Source organism: Podarcis pityusensis (assembly GCF_964106645.2).
Source record: "Podarcis pityusensis genome assembly, chromosome: 3".
Lineage (NCBI taxonomy): Eukaryota > Metazoa > Chordata > Lepidosauria > Squamata > Lacertidae > Podarcis > Podarcis pityusensis.
The window spans coordinates 5,635,205-5,660,385 of record NC_138026.1 but is presented as its reverse complement, the minus strand read 5'-3'; the positions used below and the strand labels follow the sequence as shown (position 1 = coordinate 5,660,385).

General features: G+C 45.3%; 1 protein-coding gene across 1 annotated transcript in view; it reads left to right on the top strand.

Annotated features, from left to right (window-relative positions):
* Positions 1-748: 748 nt before the first annotated feature.
* SPRED2 (sprouty related EVH1 domain containing 2) overlaps positions 749-25,181 on the top strand; it is an 81,808-nt gene continuing 57,375 nt past the window's right edge. Inside the window, exon 1 of the mRNA XM_080999244.1 lies at positions 749-1,152. Coding sequence (XP_080855370.1) covers positions 1,106-1,152 — 47 coding nt within the window. The 5' untranslated portion in view covers positions 749-1,105. The remainder of the gene's footprint in view (positions 1,153-25,181) is intronic.

Here is a 25,181-nt window from a genome sequence, read left to right as displayed (position 1 = left end):
AGCCCTTTCGCTGCACAGTGAAGGAAAGCAGAAACCAACACTAAGGATGTTCATGTTTAAGTTAAATTTTATAAGAACTGTGATTTGGAAAACCGTTAAAAGGACATGCAATGAAATTCAACCAAGGGGAAGCGAGGAAGTCACTTAACAACGTTAACAAGTATAATTTTCAATAAGGCTATGATTTATGTTTGTTTGTCTTGTGTGTTTGTTTGTTTGTTTATAATATTGTGAAAACTAATTAAAAAATTTGGGGAAAAATAAGTGTAATTTTCAACATGGCTATGATTTATGCTTGTTTGTTTGTTTATAATATTGTGAAAACCAATAAAAAAAATGGGGGGGGGAGCTGCGATCGGTTCGCGGAGCATTCTGCACATGCTCAGAGAAGCCCCGTCGCTGCGCCGCACGTGCCGGGACCCTGGAAGCTCCGGGTGGGGGGGACACTCTTACCCACCCACCCGTGGGCAAGGGGTCGCCCCGTTTCCCCCCAGAGCATCCCCGGGGCCCCGGAGATCCCGAGCCGGAGGGCGGGGCGGGCAGCGGAGCCGCGCTGGCCCCAGGCCGCCGCCGCCGCCTCCCGCCCATCTCGAGTCCCGGGAGCGCGGGAGGGAAGCGGCGCTGGCGCTGGCGCGGGGCCGGCCCGCCTCGCTCTCCCTCCCCGACAGCAGCTGGGCTGGGATCACGTCATCGCTTCCGCCCAGCTTCCTCCTCCTGTTGGCGGCTGCGAGAATCCAACATGGAGTAAAGGCAGCGATGGGGCTCGGACGGGGCCGCCGGCTGCTGCTGCTGCTGCCGTGGAGGAGGCGCCCGGGCGCACCGGACCACAAGGCGCCCACGCCGCGCTGCCTCCCCGCGCGCTGAGCCCGCGCTTCCTCGCCTGCCCCGACCAGGCCTTCGAGGGGGGGGGCGGGCGACCGGCCCCCCGCCTGCCTGCCTGCCTGCCTGCCTTCTCCATCCCTGCCCCCCAGGCGGCCTTCCCCGCCGTCCGTCCCGTCCTCCCCCCGCTCTTCTCTCGCGCGCTCCCCGCATCTCTCCCGGCGATGTGAAGCCCCGGGAAGATGAGGAAGAGGCGCGCAGCCCCCCAGGCGGCTGGCGGAGGGGGATGAGCTCCGACGGGGAGAAGATGACCGAAGAAGCCCACCCCGACGAGTAAGTGGCCGGCCGCGGGGGGGGGGGGGGGGCGGGCGGCGGCGAGGGAGGGAGGGAGGGAACATCTGGCGGGGGAACATCTGGAGAGCGCGCTGCTCGGCCGGGGCATCTTTGCCCTTTCCCAAGTCTCTCTCTCCCCCCCCCCGACGACGCCCCCTCCTGGGTGGCGAGGCTGTGGCGGAGGGCGCCCCGCTTCTCCTTTTTCGTGGGGGGGGGGAGATGTTGTACGCCCCCCCCTCTGGGAAGTGGCTTGGGGGGGGGGGCTAAGAGGACGCCTTGCGTTTCCTTCGCCGGATGTGCTTGGGGCCAATGCCCCGCGGCGCCCTCGCTTCTTCGCGGTCCGCTCTGTTCCGCGGCTCGCCCCCCCCACGCCCCCTTCGCGTCCGCCATTGCTGCGTCGTGTTCCTCCCCCCCCCCCTTGAATCGCGCTCATTTGCATAACGCGTTTCCATTCATAAAAAAAGAGAGAGAGAGGGAGAGAGCAAGCCGCCCTCCTCGGAGGCCGGGAGTCGGGGCTCTGGCCGCGGGAGAAAGAAAGCGAGCCGGGGGGGGGGTGAGGCCGGGCTTCTCTTGCCGGGCGGATCCGGGCCCCGCCGAGGGGAGAAAGCGAGGCTTCGGCTCTCCCGCGCGGCGAGGAAGGCCCCCGGCCTGGGCCGGCGCCGAAGTTGCGCGGGGGGGGGATCGGGGGGCAGCAGCTCCCGTCGGCCTGCGAAGCTGTGCAGGGGGCGGTGTTTGTGTCCGCTTGTTACTATGCCACGCATTCGTGTGCTTTTCTGTTGCAAGCCGCCCTGCGGTCCTCGGGCGAAAGGCGGCGCAGGAACTGAATTAAAAAATAACTAGCAGAAGGCGAGGCAGCCTCGGGCCCCAGGCGCTGCTCGGAGCTCGTGGTTAGCGCTGCAGCGGATCGGCATCGTGTGTGTGTGTGAGAGAGCGCGGGAGCTTGCGTGCAAATAAAAGGGGGGGGGGTCTTAATTAATTTCAAGCCGCCTTTTCCCTCGAAAGCTTTCTAATTTCCAGACGAATCCCGCGCTTGATCTCCGTGCAACCGCACCTCTCCTGCAAGGCACGGCTTTCCTTTGGCGAAGGGGCGGGGCGGGGCTGCTGAGGCTAGTAGTGGTGAAAGGTGACTTGCCTCGGGGACACACCTTTCTCTCTCTCTCTCTCGGGCTCGGCAGCGTTTCCTCCGCACCGCGGCACTTTCCCTCGGCCTGTGTTTTTGTGAATAAGACGGGTTCCCGTTATTGTCACATGATCTTGACATTCATAAATCCGGTAACCTTCAGCCTTCGTTCATTCACCAACTCGCTGTCGTTGCTGCCTTGCCCTTTTCCTGAATAGGGAGAGAGAAGCAGGGGTTACACTCTCTCTCTCTCTCTCTCTCTCTCTCTCTGTGTGTGTGTGTTTGTGGGGGGGGGGGGGACAGAGAGAGAGCAAAGGCAACCCTGCAGAATTAGGAAATAGGCGCCCTGGTCAAAATAGTCCTTATTGGCACCAGAAAGGGGCCTCGTTTCCATGCTGGAAATGGGAAGTGAGTCACTTTCTCTCTCCCCCCCTTTCCTCCCCCCTCCTCCTTAATGCAACGTTTGATGGTCGAAGGTTTGAAGCGCACATCCGTGGAGAGGATGTTGCTGTTGCTAATTCAGCTTTGTGGAAATGGGGAGGGCTGGAGGGAAAGAGCAGTTCTTACATAAATCGCCCTTGCCCGTTTCTAGCTTGGAGTTTGACAAGAGAGAATCTTAGCAGTATTGTGAATCGTCTGCTGCTTAGTTTGTGATCTGTTGCTGCCGCGAAAATAATATATAGCTGCACTTGACTGCTGCAAAACCCTCTCGGGCTTCTGGGCCTTGCAAAGGTGGAAGGAAGATTGCTTCAACATCCATCTTGCTTGTGGCTCGGCTTCCAAGGCTGCTTTGAATACAGGGCTGTGGTTTGTTGTTGGGCCCTGAATTGAAGGCCCTGCATTGTCCCTAAGGTCTTCTGTCCTTCTGATCAAGCCTTAAACTCCTCACCTTGACAGGTTGCTGCTGTGAGGACAGGGAAAGGGCCAGAGTACAAGTTTTTACACTGGCTTGCCTGATTCTCCCTTTTCATGGAGAAGTCTCTTCTTAGGGTGGCAAAATGAAAACTGCTCCTGGGCAACAGACAGTGTGGAAATCATGGGCCCTGCAATGATTGGCAGCTTTGTTCTGTTCTCTCTCACCCCATCCCCAAGAAGTAAGAGATAAATCCATTGCTCTTGTGGGAACAGTCTGAACTTTGGAGCTTCTTAAAAAACGTTCTGCAAACACTTCTTACACTGTGAGAGAAATAAATAAACTGTGCATTAGGAGTAAACCCATGCTGCAAAGTAGGGATAGTAGACAAGGCTGAGAGATTACCGTATATAGGACCATATTTTGGGGCCTGTGGGAGGAGAGTGACTTAGAACAGCTTTTTAATGTGGTTCAGAGCTGCATTCCCCATATTGTAGATTTGGTATGAGGGTTGCAACTAGGAAAAAATGGCTGGCTTTCACCTCATAGCTTTATGTTTGTAGCTGTTTTGAACTAATTACTCTGCTGCAGCAAAGGCAAATCCCATTAAAATTTAGTTACAGCCACTCATTTTGCTCTCCTCCAAGCTGATGATGCTGGCATGCTGGTGATCAGTCCATTTGAATATGTCCACATGCAATCCAAAGGAATAGCTCAAAGTTAGAATCCAGTGGGCATTTGTAACTAGTCGCCTTATTTGTGTGGCACCTAACCATGAGATACCTTACATCGCACTTACTGTTTCAGCACCACCAACATCTAGAAATGCCCTTTATTCTGTGAGACCAACACAGTTGTTGCAGAATCTCTGTCCCTTTTATAGTAAGCAGTCTGATGCAAGCTTATTTGGCATGGGTACAAGGATGATAAAAACAGTTGCCTAGTCCTCTCTACCAATGGCGGTGGCTATTTTAGTTTTGGCAGGGGTGGGGTGTCTGCTATAAGCAACCATTTTTAGCATTCATTTATAGCAGGGTTGGGGAGGGTTGGCCCTGCAGATGTTGCTGGACTGAGCTCCCATCACCCCTGATTATGGACCATGCTGGCTGGGGCTTCCAACAAGATCTCTTAAGACCCCAGGCTTCCCACCATTGATTTCACAGTATGGAATGTGCAAGACTCAAAACAAAAATCCTTCCTTCTTGCAGATGGCTGCAAAATATTAGTAGCTGTAAATCAGGATAGCCAACCCTTTCCAGCACAGAGGGCCACATTGACAGTGTTTAATGAACCAGAGGGCCACAGCTAATTTGTAGGATAAATGTAACTGTAAAGGGTAAAGGGACTCCTGACAGTTAAGTCCAGTTGTGAATGACTCTGGGGTTGTGGCGCGCGTCTCGCTTTACTGGCCGAGGGAGCCAACGTGTAACTGTATGCTCCAAATATTATTTTTTGGCCTGGATGTTACATGTTATCCTTTTTCCTTCTAATAGTTGTATTGTAATATTAATGCAGGTGATTTGTTAGACCTGAAAATGGAAATAGCAAATTTGTGTTTCATTCCCTGCTTTCATTGATGCCATTTTTGCCATCGCTTATATTTGGATGCATAGGGACGCGGGTGGCGCTGTGGGTTAAACCACAGAGCCTAGGACTTGCTAATCAGAAGGTCGGCGGTTCGAATCCCCGTGACGGGGTGAGCTCCCGTTGCTCGGTCCCTGCTCCTGCCAACCTAGCAGTTCGAAAGCACATCAAAGTGCAAGTAGATAAATAGGTGCCGCTCCGGCAGGAAGGTAAACGGTGTTTCCGTGCGCTGCTCTGGTTCGCCAGAAGTGGCTTAGTCATGCTGGCCACATGACCCGGAAGCTGTACGCTGGCTCCCTCGGCCAATAAAGCGAGATGAGCGCCGCAACCCCAGAGTCGGTCACGACTGGACTTAATGGTCAGGGGTCCCTTTACCTTTACCTTTATATTTGGATGCATGAGGATGAAGAACTAGTTTTGTAAATGCGGGGGGGGGGTGTGCATATTGTCTGCTTGAGCTCTAATCTGTTTATCAGGGACATCCCTGTGATGACTGCTTCTTGTTCTTCAGAAACTGAATGGTGTCTTTTCAGCACATACCGCCTTGTTCAGACATCCTGACTTTGCACAACAGGGAGAAATGTATTGGCCGTTAAAGACTATGTCTTTCTCTCCCCCCCCCCCTTTGATTTAGCTAATACCATTATTGATGGCAGAGATTCTAGGCCATTTGCATGAATATTTACATTTGTTACGGGATTCCATGCACTTGAATACTAACCTAGGTAACTTCCTGTATCCCAGTACATTAATCGACAGTTAAGTGTGCAAGACATTTCCCTTCGGTGCATTATGTTAACCAAGGTTGAATGGGAATGGAAGTATTAAGTCTTTTTACATGCAGCTTTCTGTTAGCAATACACCATTTAAATAGCAGCTGGTTGGGGGGGGCTGAAGTTCTCCAATGATTTTAATGTACTTTCTTGTAAATGTTCAATTAACTGATTACTGTTAAGCTTTAGTTTCATTTCCTATTAGAAACAATCTTTAAAAGTAACTGATCACTGTAAGTATTATCAATGGAGACACTACCTAAAACCTTACGGATATGATCTGATATAAAGATATTTTGTGCCGGCATATAAATTCTTCGGGTGTGATGTACTGCTTGTATCCTCAAAGCGTGGTAAGATGGTTTTACAACCAGCTAGCCTGGTATGCTAACATTGCAAAAAGTATGATTGCTAAAGCGTAACACTATAACACTAATATTTCCAAGGTTTACAGTTGTGGAAATACATTGTCAAAGAACAACTCCCAAAATCCATATTCTTAAGACTACCACACACAGAATCATTAATGAAATGCATATCTACGTAGAAGTGGTTATTTTACAAATAGGATTGCAGCCTGTCTAATCAACAATAACAATAAAAATTTCTAAACACACCGTCACTGTTGATGCATTCTGAAGAAGATATTGGTGAACTGCATATTTTAAACTTCTGCCTCATTCAATTTTGCCTCATTCTGCCTGGTTTGATCTTTTAATGTTCTGAAAGTACTCATAAGACTTCCAGGAAAGAAGGAACTATTTTTCTTCTTCCACTGAGAGGTTTCTCTGAAAAGATTTCAAGGGAAGTTGGAGTTCCTTGAAGGCTTTTTGTGGGGTTGGGATCTTCAAGAAGATGATCTGACAAGTTGCGAAAAAAGTTTCTAACAGTAAGAGCTGTTTGACAGTGGAACGGACTCCCTTGGGAGATTGTGGACTATCCTTCCTTGGAGGTTTTTAAGTAGAGGTTGGAAGGCCATCTGTCATGGATGTTGTAGCTGAGATTTCTGCATTGCAGAGGGTTGGACTAGATGACCCTTGGGTCTCTTCCAACTCTACGATTCTATGATTACTTGGAAGAGTGGTTTGGTTAACGTTAAAGAATGAGGATTGGATGTGTATTCTAGGTTGCATTTAGAATCTTCTGCAATATCCAGAACTTCCTTTGCAGACAAATGTATGGAAGGGGCCTAAGGTATAAAGTTTGAAAGAAGATGTATTCTGAAGCAAGAGGTAAAAAGGGACCCCTGACCGTTAAGTCCAGTCGCGGACAACTCTGGGGTTGCTGCGCTCATCTCGCTTTACTGGCCGAGGGAGCCAGTGTACAGCTTCCGGGTCATGTGGCCAGCATGACTAAGCCGCTTCTGGCGAACCAGAGCAGCGCACGGAAATGCTGTTTACCTTCCCGCCGGAGCGGTACCTATTTATCTACTTGCACTTTGACGTGCTTTCGAACTGCTAGGTTGGCAGGAGCAGGGACTGAGTAACAGGAGCTCACCCCGTCGCAGGGATTCGAACTGCCGACCTTCTGATCGGCAAGCCCAAGAGGCTCAGTGGTTTAGACCACAGCAAGAGAAATGTATATAGAACATCTGGATAGCTCAGTTGGTTAGAGTGTGGTGCTGATAATGCAACGGTTGCAGGTTCGATTTCCATGTGGGACAGCTGCATCTTTCTACATTGCAGGAAGTTGGACTAAGATGATCCTCAGGGTCCCTTCCTATTCTACAATTCTATGAAAATTCTGGAATTAAAGGATATTTTTCCTTGGAAGTTGGATTCTCCTCCCCTTGTCCTGCAGGGTTACACATTCTTTGGTCTAGTGTAAATCATGCTTTTAAGTGAAGCTGGTCATTTGTAAGCTGACCTTCACAGTTTTGCTAATTTTGTTTGGAGGTATCTTTCCACCCCTTCCATTGTAAGATCAGGTGTTAGACTGCAATTCAACAGCTTGTTCCAGGGTTATTCCACTAAGCGGGAGCAGGGAACCTTTTCATCTCCTTTGTTTCCTGCCCTCCACTCAGGTCACTTTGTCAGGTGAGGAGCCATCCCTGCCATCCCTTGCATGGCACCAGGTCACCCATTTTTTCTTTGCAGTGTGATTTGAGTTCAAGACACACTGCAGAGGAAGACCCAGCCGATCCAAGGGGAAGCTTGAAGTCACCACTAATCAACTGAGCAGTGGTGACTTAAAGCCCTGCTTCGATCAGATACATCCCAGAGCTCCCAATTGGATAGTAGCTTCATGCAACAAATTGGCTTCCCTATGTAGCCCCTAATTAAGGTTCCCCACTGCTGCATTGAGGTCATTGGCATTTCTTTGGAGTAGGCGACCTAAGGATTTCGGCCTTAGAAAATAAAATTAACCTGTTTGTGGTACTCTGATGCTGAATGGATAAATAATCCAAAGTTTCCTGTCTGTGAAATCCAAAAGATTGAAACCAGGCTTCCTCAACCTCGGCCCTCCAGATGTTTTTGGCCTACAACTCCCATGATCCCTAGCTAGCAGGACCAGCGGTCAGGGATGCTGGGAACTGTAGTCTCAAAACATCTGGAGGGCTGAGGTCGAGGAAGTCTGATTTAAACCTTAAGTGTGGGTGGGAGTGGTGGCATCGTGGGAACATTTCTATAAATTGCCATTTAAGGCAGAAGCAAGAGCTCGTGTGAGTAAATTAAGGATATAACTGATAATTAAGAATAATAAAAGTGCTTATTTTCCTTGCTAGCTGCCCACCTAGTAGCAGTGTTGGATTTGCTGCAGATCCGTCCACTGAGGGCAGAGCAGGCAAGCGGCTGTGTCAGATCTGCCTCCACTGGACCCATTGCAACATCCCTGTCATCCTTACCTGCTTTAGAGTCCTGTTTTATAGGTTGTAAAACTGCCTGGTGTCAGCTTCTGTTTTGTGGTTAAGAAGGTTCTTGCTCAAGGGAATTTCCGGTGGAATAGGAAAGAAGCATGGGAGGCCAGGAAGCTGTCTCCTAAGAATAGGCTGAAGGCTGGAGCTGAGCTGGTTTGAGTCTGAAATTGCCTGGATGGGAATCAAACGTAAGTGTCCCTGAGCTCCTTGGAAGAACATGGGTAAAAGTGGAATGAAATAAATGCATGCCTCTGTATGGGACAATATGGTTTTGTTTTGTTGTTTGTCTAAGGCGCACCAACTGGGTGAAAACTCCATGTCCCTGCCGTAGAATGCTGCTTGTAGATGAATGTTTCCTATGTATGTAATCATTTCTAGGTTTAGAAACCTAGACTTGCAATGGAAAAAAGCCCCTTCCAGGGAAAGCCCTGGAGGAGAAGGGACATAGAAGGCTGTGAGGCGACAGGGACTTTCAGTCTCGACAACTGATTTTCAGGGAGTAAGACTACCAAGAAGTGTCATTAGGCCTGACACTCAACCAAGTTTGTGGAGATCATATTTTTGCTGATAAAGAGTTAATTCCAACTTTGAGCAGTGTTTTATTGCCAGCTCGCTCTTAGACATAAGACATTTGTTTCAAGCTTGTGACATTGGAAGCAGAAGTTTGCATCTCTATGATACTGGCCTAATGTGGGCATAACACTGACTCCCAACAAACCATGGTTTGCAAATTGGGAGCCAGCTGAATGAATACACATTCCTCTTTTCTCTTCCTCCTTCTCACGTCAGTTTATAGAAAGATGAAGTGTCTTGATTCCAGGTTCCATGCAGTCATTTTCCTCCTGTGCACTGGCAGAGTGTGTCCCTTTTTCCTCCACTATGCTGCTGCTCATAAGTCCCACAGAAAGCCCAGTGCGAGGGAGAAACACGACCTCAAGGGAAGGGGTCAGTGTTGGCTGCCTGATGAGCCTGCAATGATGGGAAGGACCGTATCTGGGGCACAGCACATGCAGTGCTTGCAGAAGGCCCCAGTTTTAATTCCTGACAGCTCCAAGTGGGATGGTGATATACCCCTTTCTGAAACCTTGGGAGAGCTGCGGCCGCTTTGAGAAGGTGGACCTGGTGGTCTAATTCTGTATAAGGCAGATTCCTATGAGTAAGCAAAGCCAGTTTGCCTGTTCTCCTGGTCCGATGACAGGAATTGCTTCGTGATATTTCGGTACTTGTGTTAGTAATGGCACATTCTGTGGAAAAGCTGGGGTAAAAACAGTGTTAGAATCTCAGGTATATAAGCCAGGTGCAAAATGGCTTCTTAAGCCAAGGTTACAGTCACCATTTTTGGGCATTTTACACTATTTTACAGTTGCCACTTTTGGGCAAGACAGCTCTAAAGTCTTATTTTCCAAATGATGGACTGACCGTGATTGGTTCTCAGTTAAACATCTGGCTACTTCAGATGACTACCTTGAGCTAGGTTAAGAGCTTTGAAAACATAAAGAAGAAAAGTCCCATGATCCAGGGACAGTCATATATTGGCCTACTCCGACTTCTTTTTCTTAATGGTGACTGTTCCTGCTCAGGCTGCACAGAAAAAGCATTTTGGTTCCAGAATTCATTCTGCTTGTGCAGATAAAATATAACGGATAGAATTCTAACAGGATGTGGCATTAGTGAAGGTACTTTTTTCCACCTTTGGTGGACGTGCCCAAAGATCAAGGCTTTCTGGGAAATGATATATAATGAATTGAAAAAGGTATTTAAATATACCTTCTTGAAGAAACCAGAGGCCTTTCTCTTGGGCATAGTCGGCCAATTGGTGCTAAAGAGGGACAGAACTTTCTTTATGTATGCTACAACAGCAGCAAGAATTCTTACTGCAAAGTATTGGAAGACACAAGATCTACCCACCTTGGAAGAATGGCAGATGAAGGTGATGGACTATATGGAACTGGCGGAAATGACTGGCAGAATCCGAGACCAGGGAGAAGAGTCGATGGAGGAAGATTGGAAAAAGTTTAAAGATTATTTACAGAAATATTGTAAAATTAATGAATGTTAGAATGATGCTGGATAGAAACTAAGTGGTCTCTAGCTGAAAGGTTACAAGGGAAGATGAAAAAAGGGTTTATTATGTAATAGGTAAAAATCTAAAATTACAACATTTTTATGATTAATGATTAGGATATTAAAAGAGGGGAGGGATTTGCTGAACAAAATAATTGAACTGGAATACAAAAAAGAAAGGTGTGAGGAGGTCCTGGAAATAAGTAAATGAAGGTTAAGTAATGGAAGGAAAGAATTGTTTTTATATTTTTACTATGTATTTTCTTTTTTATTCTTTTTTTATTCTTTTTCTTTGTGTGTTTTGTAAAACATTGAAAATTTTAAGAAATATCTTATAATAATAATAATAAAAAAGGATGTGGCATTAGCTTGCGAAAGCAGTCCAGATTCAATTATCCCCAGGCATGCACCTCCGTGGTGGAGATGTCATCCGCCATCTTGGCTCCCAGGCATCTTCACTTTGTTGCAAGTGGTTGAAAGCCAGGTGCAAAATGTGTCTGGCACTGGCTAATTTCGAACACTGGGTAAGAAACAGACCTGTGTCTGGATATGATCTTTGTGATATATATTTTTAAAGTAACCAATAATAGTATATGGAGGACTTTAACGTGTTTAGCCTGTGTCATGTGCTATCTCAGTGATCTTTAAAAACAGCCTAGGCCACTCTTATTCCAAAATTGCTGATGGGGGCTGAGGGAAGAATATCCCACTTGCATTTCAATCTCTCTTACTGTTAATTTTACTTTTTTTAAAAAAAAATTATAGTTCTAGTATTTATTGGAAACCTCTTAGAGATTTTATTACAGTTAAGCAGTACATCAATTTTGTCCCATAAATAAAATCCTGTTGCCCGCTTGATTAATTATTGCGGTGGCCTTGCCCAGCCTGTTGCCCTCCAGATGTCCTGAACTACAACTCCCAGCCAGCACAGCTGTTCTATCAGTTCTTTTAACAACTTTAAAAACCGAACGTTAATGTGCCTTTAAAACGTGATTTTTGCTGCTGCGTGGGTGGGAGGACATAGGCTGCTGCGGTTGCTTCTCAATGACTGTTGTTGTTAGTATTTTTCCTGAGCAAGAGAACATTTCATGCGCTGCTTTTGTTCTTTGAGCTCTGGAACCAAGCGTCCGTGGATAGCAGTGAGAACAAGCGCAACAAATCTGAATATAACATTACTTTGCTTCAGAGGACTCCCAAAGATTGCTCTGTGTGATGTTAGTTCTATCTCTCTCTCCCAGGCAGCCCCTTCCTATGAAATATTATCAATGGCTTTGTAGTAACAGTAATTACCCAACTGTATTTATCCTCAGGGAGCACTGGCTGTGTGGAGGGACCCCTGTTGTGCTCGCCTGTTGCGACATCAGCCTGCACTTTTAAGGCAGGAAAGGCTGTCCTGGGAAATATAAGCATGAGTTCCAGTGCCTTGCATCCAAAACAACAAAAATTAAGCTCCTTTAAGTTTAAATAGTGGGCACTGGGCAAGAAGAGGGTTTGAACAGGTGATTTTAGCAGTATACTTGCCTTCAAAGTTGAAATGTTTTAACTTCTGTATGTAAGGGCTTTTTGAAGTTGCATAGTAAGGAACTTGCAGGCCAGAGAGACATAACTTTTATCTAGTTAACGGTGTTATTGCAGCGCTGCAGTCCGCGGTACATATGTGTGTGTGCACGTGTATAGTCACACCTTGACACCAGGCAACTTGACCTGGAAAAAAGCATTCCTGCAATGAGGAATGACAGAGATCACAGGTAAGGTAAAGGGACCCCTGACCATTAGGTCCAGTTGTGGCCGACTCTGGGGTTGCGACACTCATCTCACTTTATTGGCCGAGGGAGGCGGCGTACAGCCGGCGGTCATGTGGCCAGCATGACTAAGCCACTTCTGGCGAACCAGAGCAGCACATGGAAACGCCGTTTACCTTCCTGCCGGAGCGGTACCTATTTATCTACTTGCACTTTTATGTGCTTTCGAACTGCTAGGTTGGCAGGAGTTCGGACCGAGCAACGGGAGCTCACCCCGTTGCGGGGATTCGAACCGCCGACCTTCTGATTGGCCTAATCCTTCCCTCTCCAGGTGTGGGTTTCTCTCCACCCCTTCCTGTGCACCACTTAAGAGTTGGAAGGTAGCCTCCCAGTTGAGCCAATGGGAATGGTGGTTTTTTATTTTTGGTTCTCTGTTTTCAAATGCTTAATTGCTCCACAGGGGATATATTTGGCAGGGTGGTCATATAACCCGACCAATTCACCCACCTACATGCCTTTAGCAATTAGTCAAAACCAGGGGTCAGCAAACTTTTTCAGCAGGGGGCCGGTCCACTGTCCCTCAGACCTTGTGAGGGGCTGGACTATATTTTTTTTTGGGGGGGGGGTGAACGAATTCCTATGCCCCACAAACAACCCAGAGATGCATTTTAAATAAAAGCACACATTCTACTCATGTAAAAGCACGCTGATTCCCGGACCGTCCGCGGTCCGGATTGAGAAGGACCTTAGTTTGCCCTGGGCCTTAGTTTGCCTACCCATGGTCAAAACAGTTATTGGAGTCAATAGAAAGCTTGTTCTTTCTCATTAAACATGGTCGCCACATGGAAAGGGACAAGGAGGGATGGTGCTGTGGGCCACGTCTGGTCATGGGCTAGCAGTTCCCCTCTTCTGCTTCAGAGGGAAGAAGCTTGTTTTCTCCTGCTGTGGAGGGTAGGATTCAAACCAATGGCTTCAAGCACCAAGAAAGGAGATTCCAACTAAACATACGGAAAAGCTTTCTGACAGTAAGAGCTGTTCAACAGTGGAACAGTCTCCCTCAGGAGGTTGTGGACTCTCCTTTCTTGGAGGTTTTGAAGCAGAGATTTGATGGCCATCTGTCATGGATGCTTTAGCTGAAATTCCTGCTTTGCGGGAGGTTGGACTAGATGATCTTTGGTGTCCCTTCCAACTCTACAGTTCTATGATTCTGTGAGCTGGAGCAATTCTAACTACTTAATTCAGTTGTGATTCTGGTATCTGAGGAATAAGGAATAGTAATCTAGCTGTTGGGATTAGTAATAATTGAGCAAATGAATTTATTGTGCAACAAGAGGGCTTGAGAGATGCTGAATACATATGCAGCAGATCTTTGAATGCAAATTAGATTTGTAAAATATGCAACATTGTACAACTTGTCTCTAACCCTGCTGGCATTATATGCAACAATTTAGAATATTCTGGAATTTGAGAATATTTAAGAAACTGAATACCTCTGTTCCCACTTAGTAATTTTTATTCCCTGTTAATTCAGTGCAAGCCTCTTTATACTAGACGAGAGAGCTGCAAATATCCCATCATCTTGGGTATTTAGGCACTCAGACCTTTGTAGAACCAGGAAATTTTGGAATATTTTCAATCTTCTTTTTTAAGTTAAGTACTGAAAATATAAAGGTAAATAAAATTGAATATAGAGTTAAAGTTTTCTTCCTTCTTTGGTCAAATGCTACCCATTCTTAATTTTTTTGGTGTGTGTCCTCCAGCTGGTTAATGGAAGTTGTAGAGGTTGGCTTTGCATATATTTGGACCAACTACATGGAGAAGCAGCATATGAAATACAATTGTGGCAGAAGCTGTGCAAGTTCTTGGTTTGTGAATTAAGTGTTTATGGTACACAGAAAAAACTGCAGTAAAGTTTGTTCTCTGCTTCCATTAGAGCATAATCTCACCTTTTTGGAGGTGTTTCTTGCACTGGGACATAGGAGTTTATGTGGTGTGTCCTTTTCCTTGCACATTAGTGATCCCTTGTTTCACCCCAAAAGCAAACTATGTGATTGGGGAATGTTCATTCGTGAAATGGGTTCCTAAATGCAGGTAGGATTGGGATGATGACATTTACTGTTGTCTTTAAGTACTTCTTTGTATAACTCTGAAGTGGAGCATAAGTTGCACATTATTTTAATTCCTCTATGACTTAGATCGGGGTGCCCAAACTTTTTTCAAAGAGGGCCAGATTTGGTGAAGTGAACATGCGTGAGGGTCGGCCAAAGTTGTTGAGCTCTTTTTAACGATTTTTTTTAGGATTGAAGTTGTTGAGCTTTCTTTACGGTTTTACCCCAAAGTTCTTAAGCTTTTTTAAGGGTTTGACCCCAATAAATAAACTGCCACAGGGGCCGGATAAAACCAGTTGTGGGGTGGATTAGGCCCCCGAGGCAAAGTTGACACGCCTGACTTAGATTCAGACTTGGTCCCATCATGGATGACCACCTTTACTCGCCTCTCTCAGGATCTTGAGAAATTGGATTGGCGCAGAGACGTGACACAGAGCATAAAGCAAGTCAAAATGGTCTCCTCGAAGAAGGGCAGTTAAATCAGAGCAGCTTCTTTCTTCTTCCTTGCCCCCTCTCATTCTCTCTGTTTCTTTAAAGGCATTCAGGGCAATGACCACCTAGAGACAAGGCGAACACTGTATAGTTAACTCCTGCTTTCAGCCTATATTTTCCACAAACATGTTTTAACAGTGTAATTTTAGAACTGTTAAGATGGGAGGGGGGAAGGTTCTGTGCTTGTATTTTAACACTTGGTAAGGAATCTTCTGCCTGTTTATATAGGCTGTGAGTAAAAAGTTATGCCCTGGAGCTGATCTAGGTTATGAAAAATTCAAGTTGAAACATATACAGGAGTGGTGTGTGTGTGTGTGTGTGTGCGCGCGTGTGTGCGCGCACTCACACAAAAACGTGAATCTCAAGTTGAAGCAAAGCACATGAATGCTATGAATACACTAATGCTCAAATGCCAGAGTGGGTGGGAGGCTGGGACGTGTGTGTGTTTGTTTTTTCTTATCCCTTGTCTTCTGGCTATGGACCTGATATTTAATGAAATCATGCAATCAACCCGAACCATTGCCATCTCAGTATGTATTTAAAAATCTAAAACATTGCAGGCATTTTACCTGATTTCTTATCACATGTAGTGAGGAAAATTCTGAGATGTGTGGTATTCAGTGGATCAGGCCCCCAGTCATTCCTTTATGGCTTTTGATTCTAGGTTTGAAAATGAATGCATTTGTCTATCCAATCCTTTTTTTTTTTTCATATGATGAATTTTATAAGGATAAAAACAGTTCATCTTCGAGTACTTGGAATGTATGGAGCTGATACTTTGCCCTCTGTTGGGAATACAAGTTCTCTTAACCTTGTATTCCTCCCATGTTCCCACTGTAGGAAAAGGAATGGGATTGATAGCTTGCAGAATGTTCATAACAGCAGTCTGTTGACAATCTAAAAGGAGAGCAACTAAACATCATCTTCTGACCTTGAAATCTAAGGTTATGTCCCTGTTTTTGACAGTCAAGAAAATCAAAGTAGATACTTGGTGAGCTCATTTGTATATTCTTACATTTGCCCTGAAATCTTTGTTGGGTGTTGGCCGCACCAGGCTACAAAGGTTAAGCAATACATTTAGTACTTTTCTCTGTTTTGTACTTTTGAAGCCTAGGTATCCCCTGTATATCTTGAAATCAAAGAATTAATAGCTAACTTTGCTAAACTTGAACGGCTAGACATCAGAACCACATTATTTAGCAACTCAGATTTAGCAAAGTTATTTTAAATGGCACAATGGGTGATATGATATCTTGCAAACGGAGAAGAGTTGTCTTGCGCTGATCTGATTCATCATGCTTAGTTCTTGGAACGCTTATCTTATTTCCAGTTACATTGTTGAGGAACCTTCTATGCAGATAATTCTGATTTGTTCTGACACATCTTAAGAGATGTGATTTTCAGAACCAGAAGGCAGGAGGTGAGCAATAAAATTGAGAAGTTAGAACATTTCAATTGTATTTCATTATCTCATCCACCATATCATGAACAGGCAACATTTTGTATGCAACTTTTTGGGATCAATGTACTAATCAGATAGGGAAAACTAAGACTGCATTTTCAGAAATCTTCTATGTGAATAATTGCTAGGCTTGTGAGGTGAAATGTGAAGCTCTGCTGGCCTCACCTGAAATTTTAAATGGGTGCTTTTTCATGGCTTTCCTTCCAATATGCATCTACAGTTAGCAGATATTTTGCATTTCAGGGCACAGTCATTACAGTTCACCTTCCAGCAAAAGGAAGCACAATGCTCTATAGCAATACATACTTTAAATCAGGATCTAGTGCAATCTTGATGGGGTTTTGATGTGTTCATTTTGGAAGCCGTTTTTGCATTGGATGTGATACCAGAGGCAGTGGGCATTCTCTCTACCAGATGGGTAAAATGGACAGCTTTAATATTATCCCTGCATTTTCAGACACAACAGTCAATCACTTCTGCTGCTTCTCCCCCACGTGTGTGTGTGTGTGTGTGTGTGTGTGTGTGTACTGTAGTGGTACCTCTACTTTCGTTCACCTCCAGTTACGTATCCTTCAGGATACGTCCGCTGCAAACCTGGAAGTATTTTCCGGGTTTCGCTGCACGCGCATGCACAGAAACACTCTACGCACCACGCACATGTGCAGAAGTGCTAAACCGCGCATGTGCAGAAGCGGCACCTCCGGTTGCGAATTCCTTGGGATGTGACCTGAGCTCCGGAACGGATACCGTTCGCAACCGGAGGTACCACTGTACTACATAGTAGGAAGAAATAGGATGCTGTTTTGTAATGCTTTGGAAGAGAGCTCACAATGGGCAAAGATAGTGATTAGTCCCCTCAAGGCAGTTTCTAGACTTAGCCCAGAAAGATTCACACAGGCATGTTATATAAGGCTTAAAGCAGCAAATTTAAAATTGCCATGGAACCAGCAGTCCCCTAACTCTGGTATCTACCTTTGTTAATGAGACATGGTTGTTTTCTTAATTAATTCATATAGTGTTTAAAGCAGACATGGCCAAACTTGGCCCTCTAGATGCTTTGGGACTACAATTCCCATCATTCCTGACCACTAGTCCTGTTAGCTAGGGATGATGGGAGTTGTAGTCTGAAAAAAACTTCTGGAGGGCCAAGTTTGGCCATGCCTGGAAACTTTAAAGGAACATAAAATGCGGCTGGAGGCAGAAAAGCTTATGACCATCGATAAAATGGAAGATCATTGTTTCTCTCTCTGGGTCCAGACCATAGCATCTCTTTTTCTAAGCACTGGTGAAGACAATACTTTGCATGCTGGATTCTTTGGCTGGCCTCCTCCCTTGCTCTCTCCACCTTGCCTTTCCCCCTCACCACCTCACTGCAGGAAGCAGTGAATGATCAAACTGGAGATCACTAAGTCAGTGAAATCTCATGTTCAGTTTAAACACAGGATCTTCTTGGCCGGGTCTTTTCCTGATACAGGGCGGTTTGGAGGATGAATGAAGCAGGGACGTGCTGGGGCGTCCTCACAATTCCCTCCCCAGGTAAAATTTGGGAGCCACATGCCATCAGAATGGGCTGTAGGACATCATTTGTATTTTTGTTGAATTTGCTGATGGAAGTGAGATTTCCAAGGCACTCATGGCAGGGAATTGAAAGGGCATTCTCTGTCTACTAAGCCACTTCTAGACTTCAGCTTTGGGTGCAGTTAATGCTGAATTAGATACAGGTAGAAGTTGACTTCAGTACTTTGTAACAATAAATAAATCCTTCAAGCATGAGGTTGGGCTCTTTAGGAATATTTGCTGGGAGAGTGACTTTACGTGAGAAAGAAAGAGAGAGAGAACACACATAATGTTTGTAGAAGCGTTACAATTTTTCTGAATGGAGTAAATGCATTGATGATTAGCTTCTATCTCCAGCATGCTTATATGAAATAAATAGTGTTTCACTGCTGCATGCTCTTGCATTTCTACTCAAGGGTTTACAGTGGAAATTTTATCTTGCAGCCAGGATTTGTAGCCCAGGCTACATAATAGGGCTGGACGATAACTGGTTTTCAACATTGCGATATATCACCAACTAAATCATAATACTTTTATGTATCACTATGTCTGATAGCATGCTTCAACTCATACACACCAACTCTATGGGGCCCCAAAGTATGCAGGGATGATGGGGCTGAATCCCCCCAGTGTTGAGGGGCTGGACCCTGCTGGGCCTCCTCACGATGGCGGCGGCTGAGTTCCTTTGCAGGCCAACCGTGGTGGTGGAAATGACGAAGCATACAGTGATACCTCGGGTTACAGACGCTTCAGGTTGCGTGTTTTCGGGTTGCACACCACACCGAACCTGGAAGTACCAGAACGGATTACTTCCGGGTTTTGGCGCTCACGCATTCGCAGAACTACTAAATTGCGCTTTGCGCAGAAGCGCTGAATGGCAACCTGTGCATGCGCAGACATGGCGCTGCGGCTTGCAAACATGCCTCCTGCACGGATCACGTTCACAACCCAAGCGTCCACTGTATAAGGAAATAAGAAGAAGATGAAGCATATAAGGAAATACAGTGGTACCTCGGGTTACATACGCTTCAGGTTACATACGCTTCAGGTTACAGACTGCGCTAACCCAGAAATAGTGCTTCAGGGTAAGAACTTTGCTTCAGGATGAGAACAGAAATTGTGTGGCGGCAGCGCAGCAGCACCGGGAAGCCCCATTAGCTAAAGTGGTGCTTCAGGTTAAGAACAGTTTCAGGTTAAGAACGGACCTCTGGAACGAATTAAGTACTTAACCTGAGGTACCACTGTATAGGGTTGGAGGTACAGAGATTTAAACCACACAGCAAGGTTTTGGTTTTTTTGTGTGTTTTCTCTGAAGTAAAGGCACCACCAACACAGAGGCACAAACACACACATGCAAAAGAAGGCAAAGGCAGCAACATACCAGGAGCAAGCCGGGAGACGGAGGGGCCTTCCTGCCAAGAAAAGTATCTGTTTGGGAAATCAGCTGCCGAGGGCTCTGCTTTCCAGATCTTGCTGTACCAATTGGCTGGCATGTCCCTCCCTGGGCTGGGAGGTGCCGTGTCTGGGCTCTGCTGGCTGCTTAAAGTTCAGTTCAGCTTTGCGTTTCTGCCGCTGGTTCTTTGATTGACTAGCCATGGGCGTGTGTGCACACGTGTCTTTGCTCCTGGATTGCTAGCAGGATCCGTGTCATTAGATGAACTCGGGAAGTTTTGGGGGTGAGAGCAGGAAGTTACGCTTAAAGAGTTGGTTTGTGTGCTTGCAGGCAAGGGCTCATCGGGAAAATGGCTGCCCACCCTCAGCGTGAGGTGCCTTCTTGCCAAGAAAAGTGCTGCCCCCCTGAGAAGCTGTCAGTCCCCACCTTTTGCTCACATTTCCCTCACGGTATATTGCCTGGTTCAAGCACTTGCCCACGATGTCATTTCAATACTAGTATTGGACGCTATAGCAATTTATTGCATAGCCCTACTACACAATTCATTCCGTACTGACATTCCATACTCCTAGTGAGGCTTCTGTCCCCACTTTACAATATTATTTGCACAAGATCAAAACATGGATTTGGATTTCTTTGGAGGTGAAGCAAGGGGTGTATGTGCACGTACATGTCAGGTCTATAAGCTGTGCTTGTGCAACTGTTTTGTATTTCTGGTACTTAAAACTAGGGGTAGACAACCTAAGGCCCGGGGGCCAGATGCAGCCCAATCGCCTTCTCAATCCGGCCCGCGGATGGTCCGGGAATCAGCATGCTTTTACATGAGTAGAATGTGTCCTTTTATTTAAAATGCACCTCTGCATTTTAAATAAATAATAACCCAGAGATGCATTTTAAATAAAAGGACACATTCTACTCATGTAAAAACATGCTGATTCCTGGACCGTCCGCGGGCCGGATTGAGAAGGCGATTGGGCTGCATCCGGCCCCTGGGCCTTAGGTTGTCTACACCTGAGCTAGACTGATGATTGGGAGAGGGCACCAGGATCATATAATACTGGTCCTAAAGGATGTATACTGGCTCCCAGTATGTTTCCGAGCACAATTTAAAGTGTTGGTCCAGCTCCGAGCGCCTTCTGGCAGTTGCCTCACTTGTGAGAAGCAAAGTTACAGGGAACTAGGCAGAGGGCCTTTTTGGTAGTGGTGCCCACCCTGTGGAACGCCCTCCCATTAGATGTCAAGGAGATGAGTAAGTATAAAACCATTAGAAGACATCTGAAGGCAGTCCTGTATAGGGAAGCCTTTTAATGTGTAATGTTTTGTTATGTTTTTATATATGTTGGAAGCCACCCAGTCAGATGGGCAGGATACAAACAAAATGTTGTTGTTGTTGTTAATAGTCTTGAATAAAATACCTCTTTGCAAAGGGCCTTTAACTGCTGGTCGTTCTTTGTTTTGTTTACAAAGTTTTAAGACTGAGGGGTGGCGTACAGTTGCATATATCCTGAGGTGAAGTTGGCGGTGTTGCGGGGCATAACATTTTTCAAGTGCTTTCTTCTTCAGCAACAATTTCCCCCATTTCATAAGTCCACTGCTAACTGCGAATGCCTGCCAATTGCAATATAAGACAAGCTTGGCAGTTTCAATCTTTCAAGCTTTGTTTACTAAAATTCAAGTAAACTAAACACATTGAGTTAGATCACACCCTAGGGTATCAGGAAAATTTCCAGTGAAAACCACCCAAATTTCCATAGGGAGGCTTTATGGTAACTTTACCAGTTTTCTCCCCCCACCCCCCCAAAAAATATCGCTGGAAGTCAGCTGTCCATATAGAGAAATTTCACTTGTTTAGGAGCCAGATATTCAAAGGGCTGTGAAATCTGTTTCGCCTCAAGAAATTCCTGTCCTCCCATCATTAGGCATCAAATCAGTGGATACCTTCAAATGGGCTTATTTGGTGATTTGACCCCGTATATTTCTTCCTCTCCCCTCCCCAAACGTTAGCTCTCATCACTCTTGTACCTTTTTTAAGAAAGGAGAGGCTGTCACTGCCCACCTTTTCCTCCACCAACTGCATGCCACTGGAACAGGCAGTTTCCATGGCAATGCTGCTTGTTTCCATGGCAGAGTGCTGCTAATGTGGCTGACTTCGTGGTTCACTTTGTTCACTCTGTTCCTAAATCTGGAAAACTGAAAGGGAAGCAGCCTCCTTAGTCCAAATGATCGGGACCGGAATCGGCGGGTAGGCTGGCAGGTGGGAAGCAAGCACTGTGACTGCTGCCTGTGTTTAAGACGTCATGTCAGAGCTGGATTTGAAGTTCACCCCCGTTGCCTGTTCCAAGGTCTTAATTCTGTGCTTCGATCCTGAAATGAAAATGTCTTTGCATATGCGGAAGGATTGGAATAGTCACACAATACCTGCAACCCGGGGTTTCCATCTTCTTTGCAGATCTGTCTGTTGTGCCTCTAACCAGCATCTTGGCCTGCAGACATGAACAGGTGGCAATTTCCCCTCTGGGATATGAAAATATTTGCCTATGGTTTCAAGCACCCCAGGCCGCTGTTGACCTAGTCCAAGGGTAGCCAACAAGGTGCCCTTCAGTTATTGTGAACTAGAATTAGTGACAGCCAGTATGGCCAGTGGTTATGGGGTTTGTAGTCTGCAACATCTGAAGAGCTCCGTGCAACTGGTGTGTTCTTAGTTACCTGACAACCTTGTTACTGAAAAGGGCTTCCAGATCAGAGGGTACGATTGATAAGCGAGCTCTCATCTTAAGTGCATTGTGTCAAGCGAACCACATCCCTTCCCCAGTGCCTGCAGTGGATAAAGGAGCTAATTGTAGTTTCTCCCAGTATGTCCTGGGGGACAAGGCTTCAAGCATCTCTAGCAGATGTGTGTATTAAAATTGATTCCTAAACACCTGTTCTATCCAGCAGCTTCTCCAGAGCCATTAGTCAAGCCAATTCATGTTTTTGCAAGTTCTTAACTTGTATCTATGTAGTTTTTCATCTTGATGATGCGCTCATGTGTTCCAAAAGTCAGCACACTTGCTGTTCTAGAGGGATTATTCTTCCTCACTTTGAAAGTAGTTTTGAAAGCAGAAAAATGACTTATTGCACCCATGTTTTAGAACCACACACACACAAAAGGTGAATACTGAACTCTGTGCATGTGCGCTCACAATGGCACCATGTAAAGGGAGTTGTTCTTAGGCTTGGTTATGAGTGTGTTCTGTCTTTTATTCACTTTGTGGAAAAAAGGGCTTTCATGAAATGTCCTTTACTGCTCGAAAATCTGAAACTGTTCAGTCCTATGCAGTGATTGTGCCTAGGAATTCTGCATGTGTTTTTCCCTTCCACGCAGTTAGCAGCTTGCTTTCCTACATCATCTGATGCTTCTCCAACAGAGCAGGTTTTTTTAATTGAAAAAAAATGCACGGTGAAATCTTTCATTTTAACGGTGTGTGAGGAATACAAGCAATACTGGCCTGGAATGGGAGTGTAGTTTATATAATGTTACACTGAAGCGTAAGGTTATACTGGCCTATAGTTTATCAGAGGAGATAGGGAAGCCTGTGGTAACGTTACACTAAGTAGTTACATCCTAAGAATTTGACCTGTGGTCTAAGATGCCTTAGTGAGAGCACTTGACCAGCAGGGGTTGCAGGCTGTTGTGATAACCCAAGAATCCAAAGGCACCACTAAATGTGATTGGAAAAGTTCTTAACCTGCTGCTGGCCCATGTGCAAAGAGCTACAGTGGTGCCCCACAAGACGAAAAACTCGCTAGACGAAAAACTCGCTAGACGAAAGGGTTTTGCGTTTTTTGAGTCGTTCCGCAAGACGAATTTCCCTATGGGCTTGCTTCGCAAGACGAAACGTCTTGCAAGTTCTTGCGAGTTTGTTTCCTTTTTCTTAAAGCCACTAAGCCGTTAATAGCTGCTAAGCCGTTAATAGCCGCTAAGCCACTAATAGCCGTGCTTCGCAAGACGAAAAAACCGCAAGACGAAGAGACTCGCGGAACGGATTAATTTCGTCTTGCGAGGCACCACTGTACATAGGAAGTGCTTCGGTTTTATCCCTCTAAAATAAATAAGAGCAGTTGCATTTGTAGGCAAACTTTACACGCTTTTTCTAGGGCTGATAGTAAGCAGAGTATGTAGAATTCAGATCTGCATTCTGTTCTTGCCAATATTGTCTCTCTCTGTGTGTGTATTTGTTTCTGTGTTTATAATCAGCACTTTCATAAAGATATATCATGGTGGTATGCATCACATAAGAATATGATATGAAGCATATCATTTTTAAAAGTAATTTTGTAAGTTGTGTGTCCTTGTTTCTCATTTTGATCCTTTTACATGGTTTGTATGTTTTGTGGTATTTTATGCCTTGAGACTTGCCATTATTTTTATAGATTACAGATTAGTAATCCTTTATTGTAATTGATAAGTGTAAACTATGTACCGTATTTTTCGCTCTATAAGACGCACCAGACCACAAGACGCACCTAGTTTTTGGAGGAGGAAAACAAGAAAAAAAATATTCTGAATCTCAGAAGCCAGAACAGCAAGAGGAATCGCTGCACAGTGAAAGCAGCAATCCCTCTTGCTGTTCTGGCTTCTGTGATAGCTGCGCAGCCTGCATTCGCTCCATAAGACGCACACACATTTCCCCTTACTTTTTAGGAGGGAAAAAGTGAGTCTTATAGAGCAAAAAATACGGTAATTATTATTTGCTGATGTTTAATTTTACTGTTTACTATTAGATTCTAATGGATTGTTGAATATTGCTTTATTTGATTTAAGTTGTTTATTTCAAAGTTGTTGTGACGTTTTGTCTTGGATCAGATTGTTATTATTAATGTTTGATGTTTTATTGTGTGTTTATATGTGTTGGAAGCTGCCCAGAGTGTCGGGGGCAACCCAGCCAGATGGATGGGGGTATATATTTAAAACGTATTATTATTAAGAATAAAATCAGTGAAAGCCATCCATAAATACAGTTTGGTTAAAAAACGAATATTCACACACTCTTCAAACATAAAATCCTTCCAGTAGCACCTTTAAGACCAACTAAGTTAGTTCTTGGTATGAGCTTTCGTGTGCAAGCACACTTCTTCAGATACACTGGGATCTGAAGTGTATCTGCAGTGTATCTGAAGAAGTGTGCTTGCACACGAAAGCTCATACCAAGAACTAACTTAGTTGGTCTTAAAGGTGCTACTGGAAGGATTTTTTTTTATTTTGACTATGGCAGACCAACACGGCTACCTATCTGTAACTGGAACACTTCAAACCTGGTTCAGTTGCTGGTTCTTTCCTTACCAATTATTTTAGAATTCTGTTCTCTAGTGTTAGCATAGTTACTACTGTCAAGAGCTGAGATATCTCTAAAACTATGCAAATACCACTTAGAAATCAACCTGGCCATTGCCAACACCCAAGCAACACTGGACACAGATAAGCCCCAATGGTGGAATCCAGCAGGTTCTGAGTCCTTCCTCTCCACCCCCTTTTAACTACTCTTTCACCCCCTGAATCCGCTCTGGAGGGTGTGTGTGAAAAGGAACTGAAGGTTCTATGGCATGTGTGGGTAGACATAATTGGATGTTACCCCAAAACAACAAAAAGAAGTAATCTCTGCTTCTCTCCTTTGCATTGTCTCCCAACAAACAGAGCAGAATCAGAGTACTTATAGTACTGCCTGGAGCAGTGGGGGCAAAACTCATCAATTTAAAGCAGTTTAAATGGTTAATCTTCTTTAAGAGGTTGGGGAATGTAGAGTAGACTCAAGTGCCTTGCTAACCAAACCAATTCAAAATAGCATGAATCAAGAGTCAAAGAGGGGAGAGTGAATCTACATAGAAGAAATATATGGCAAAACTACGTGGAAAATTAAAATGTTTGGGTGGAGGGAATACCAGAAGGATTTATGGTGTTGGGTTATAGCGTTGTGAAGAACACAACCATAGCAGAATTATTTCCCATGTGTGGAATTCAACACTTACAATGACTTTTCCATATGA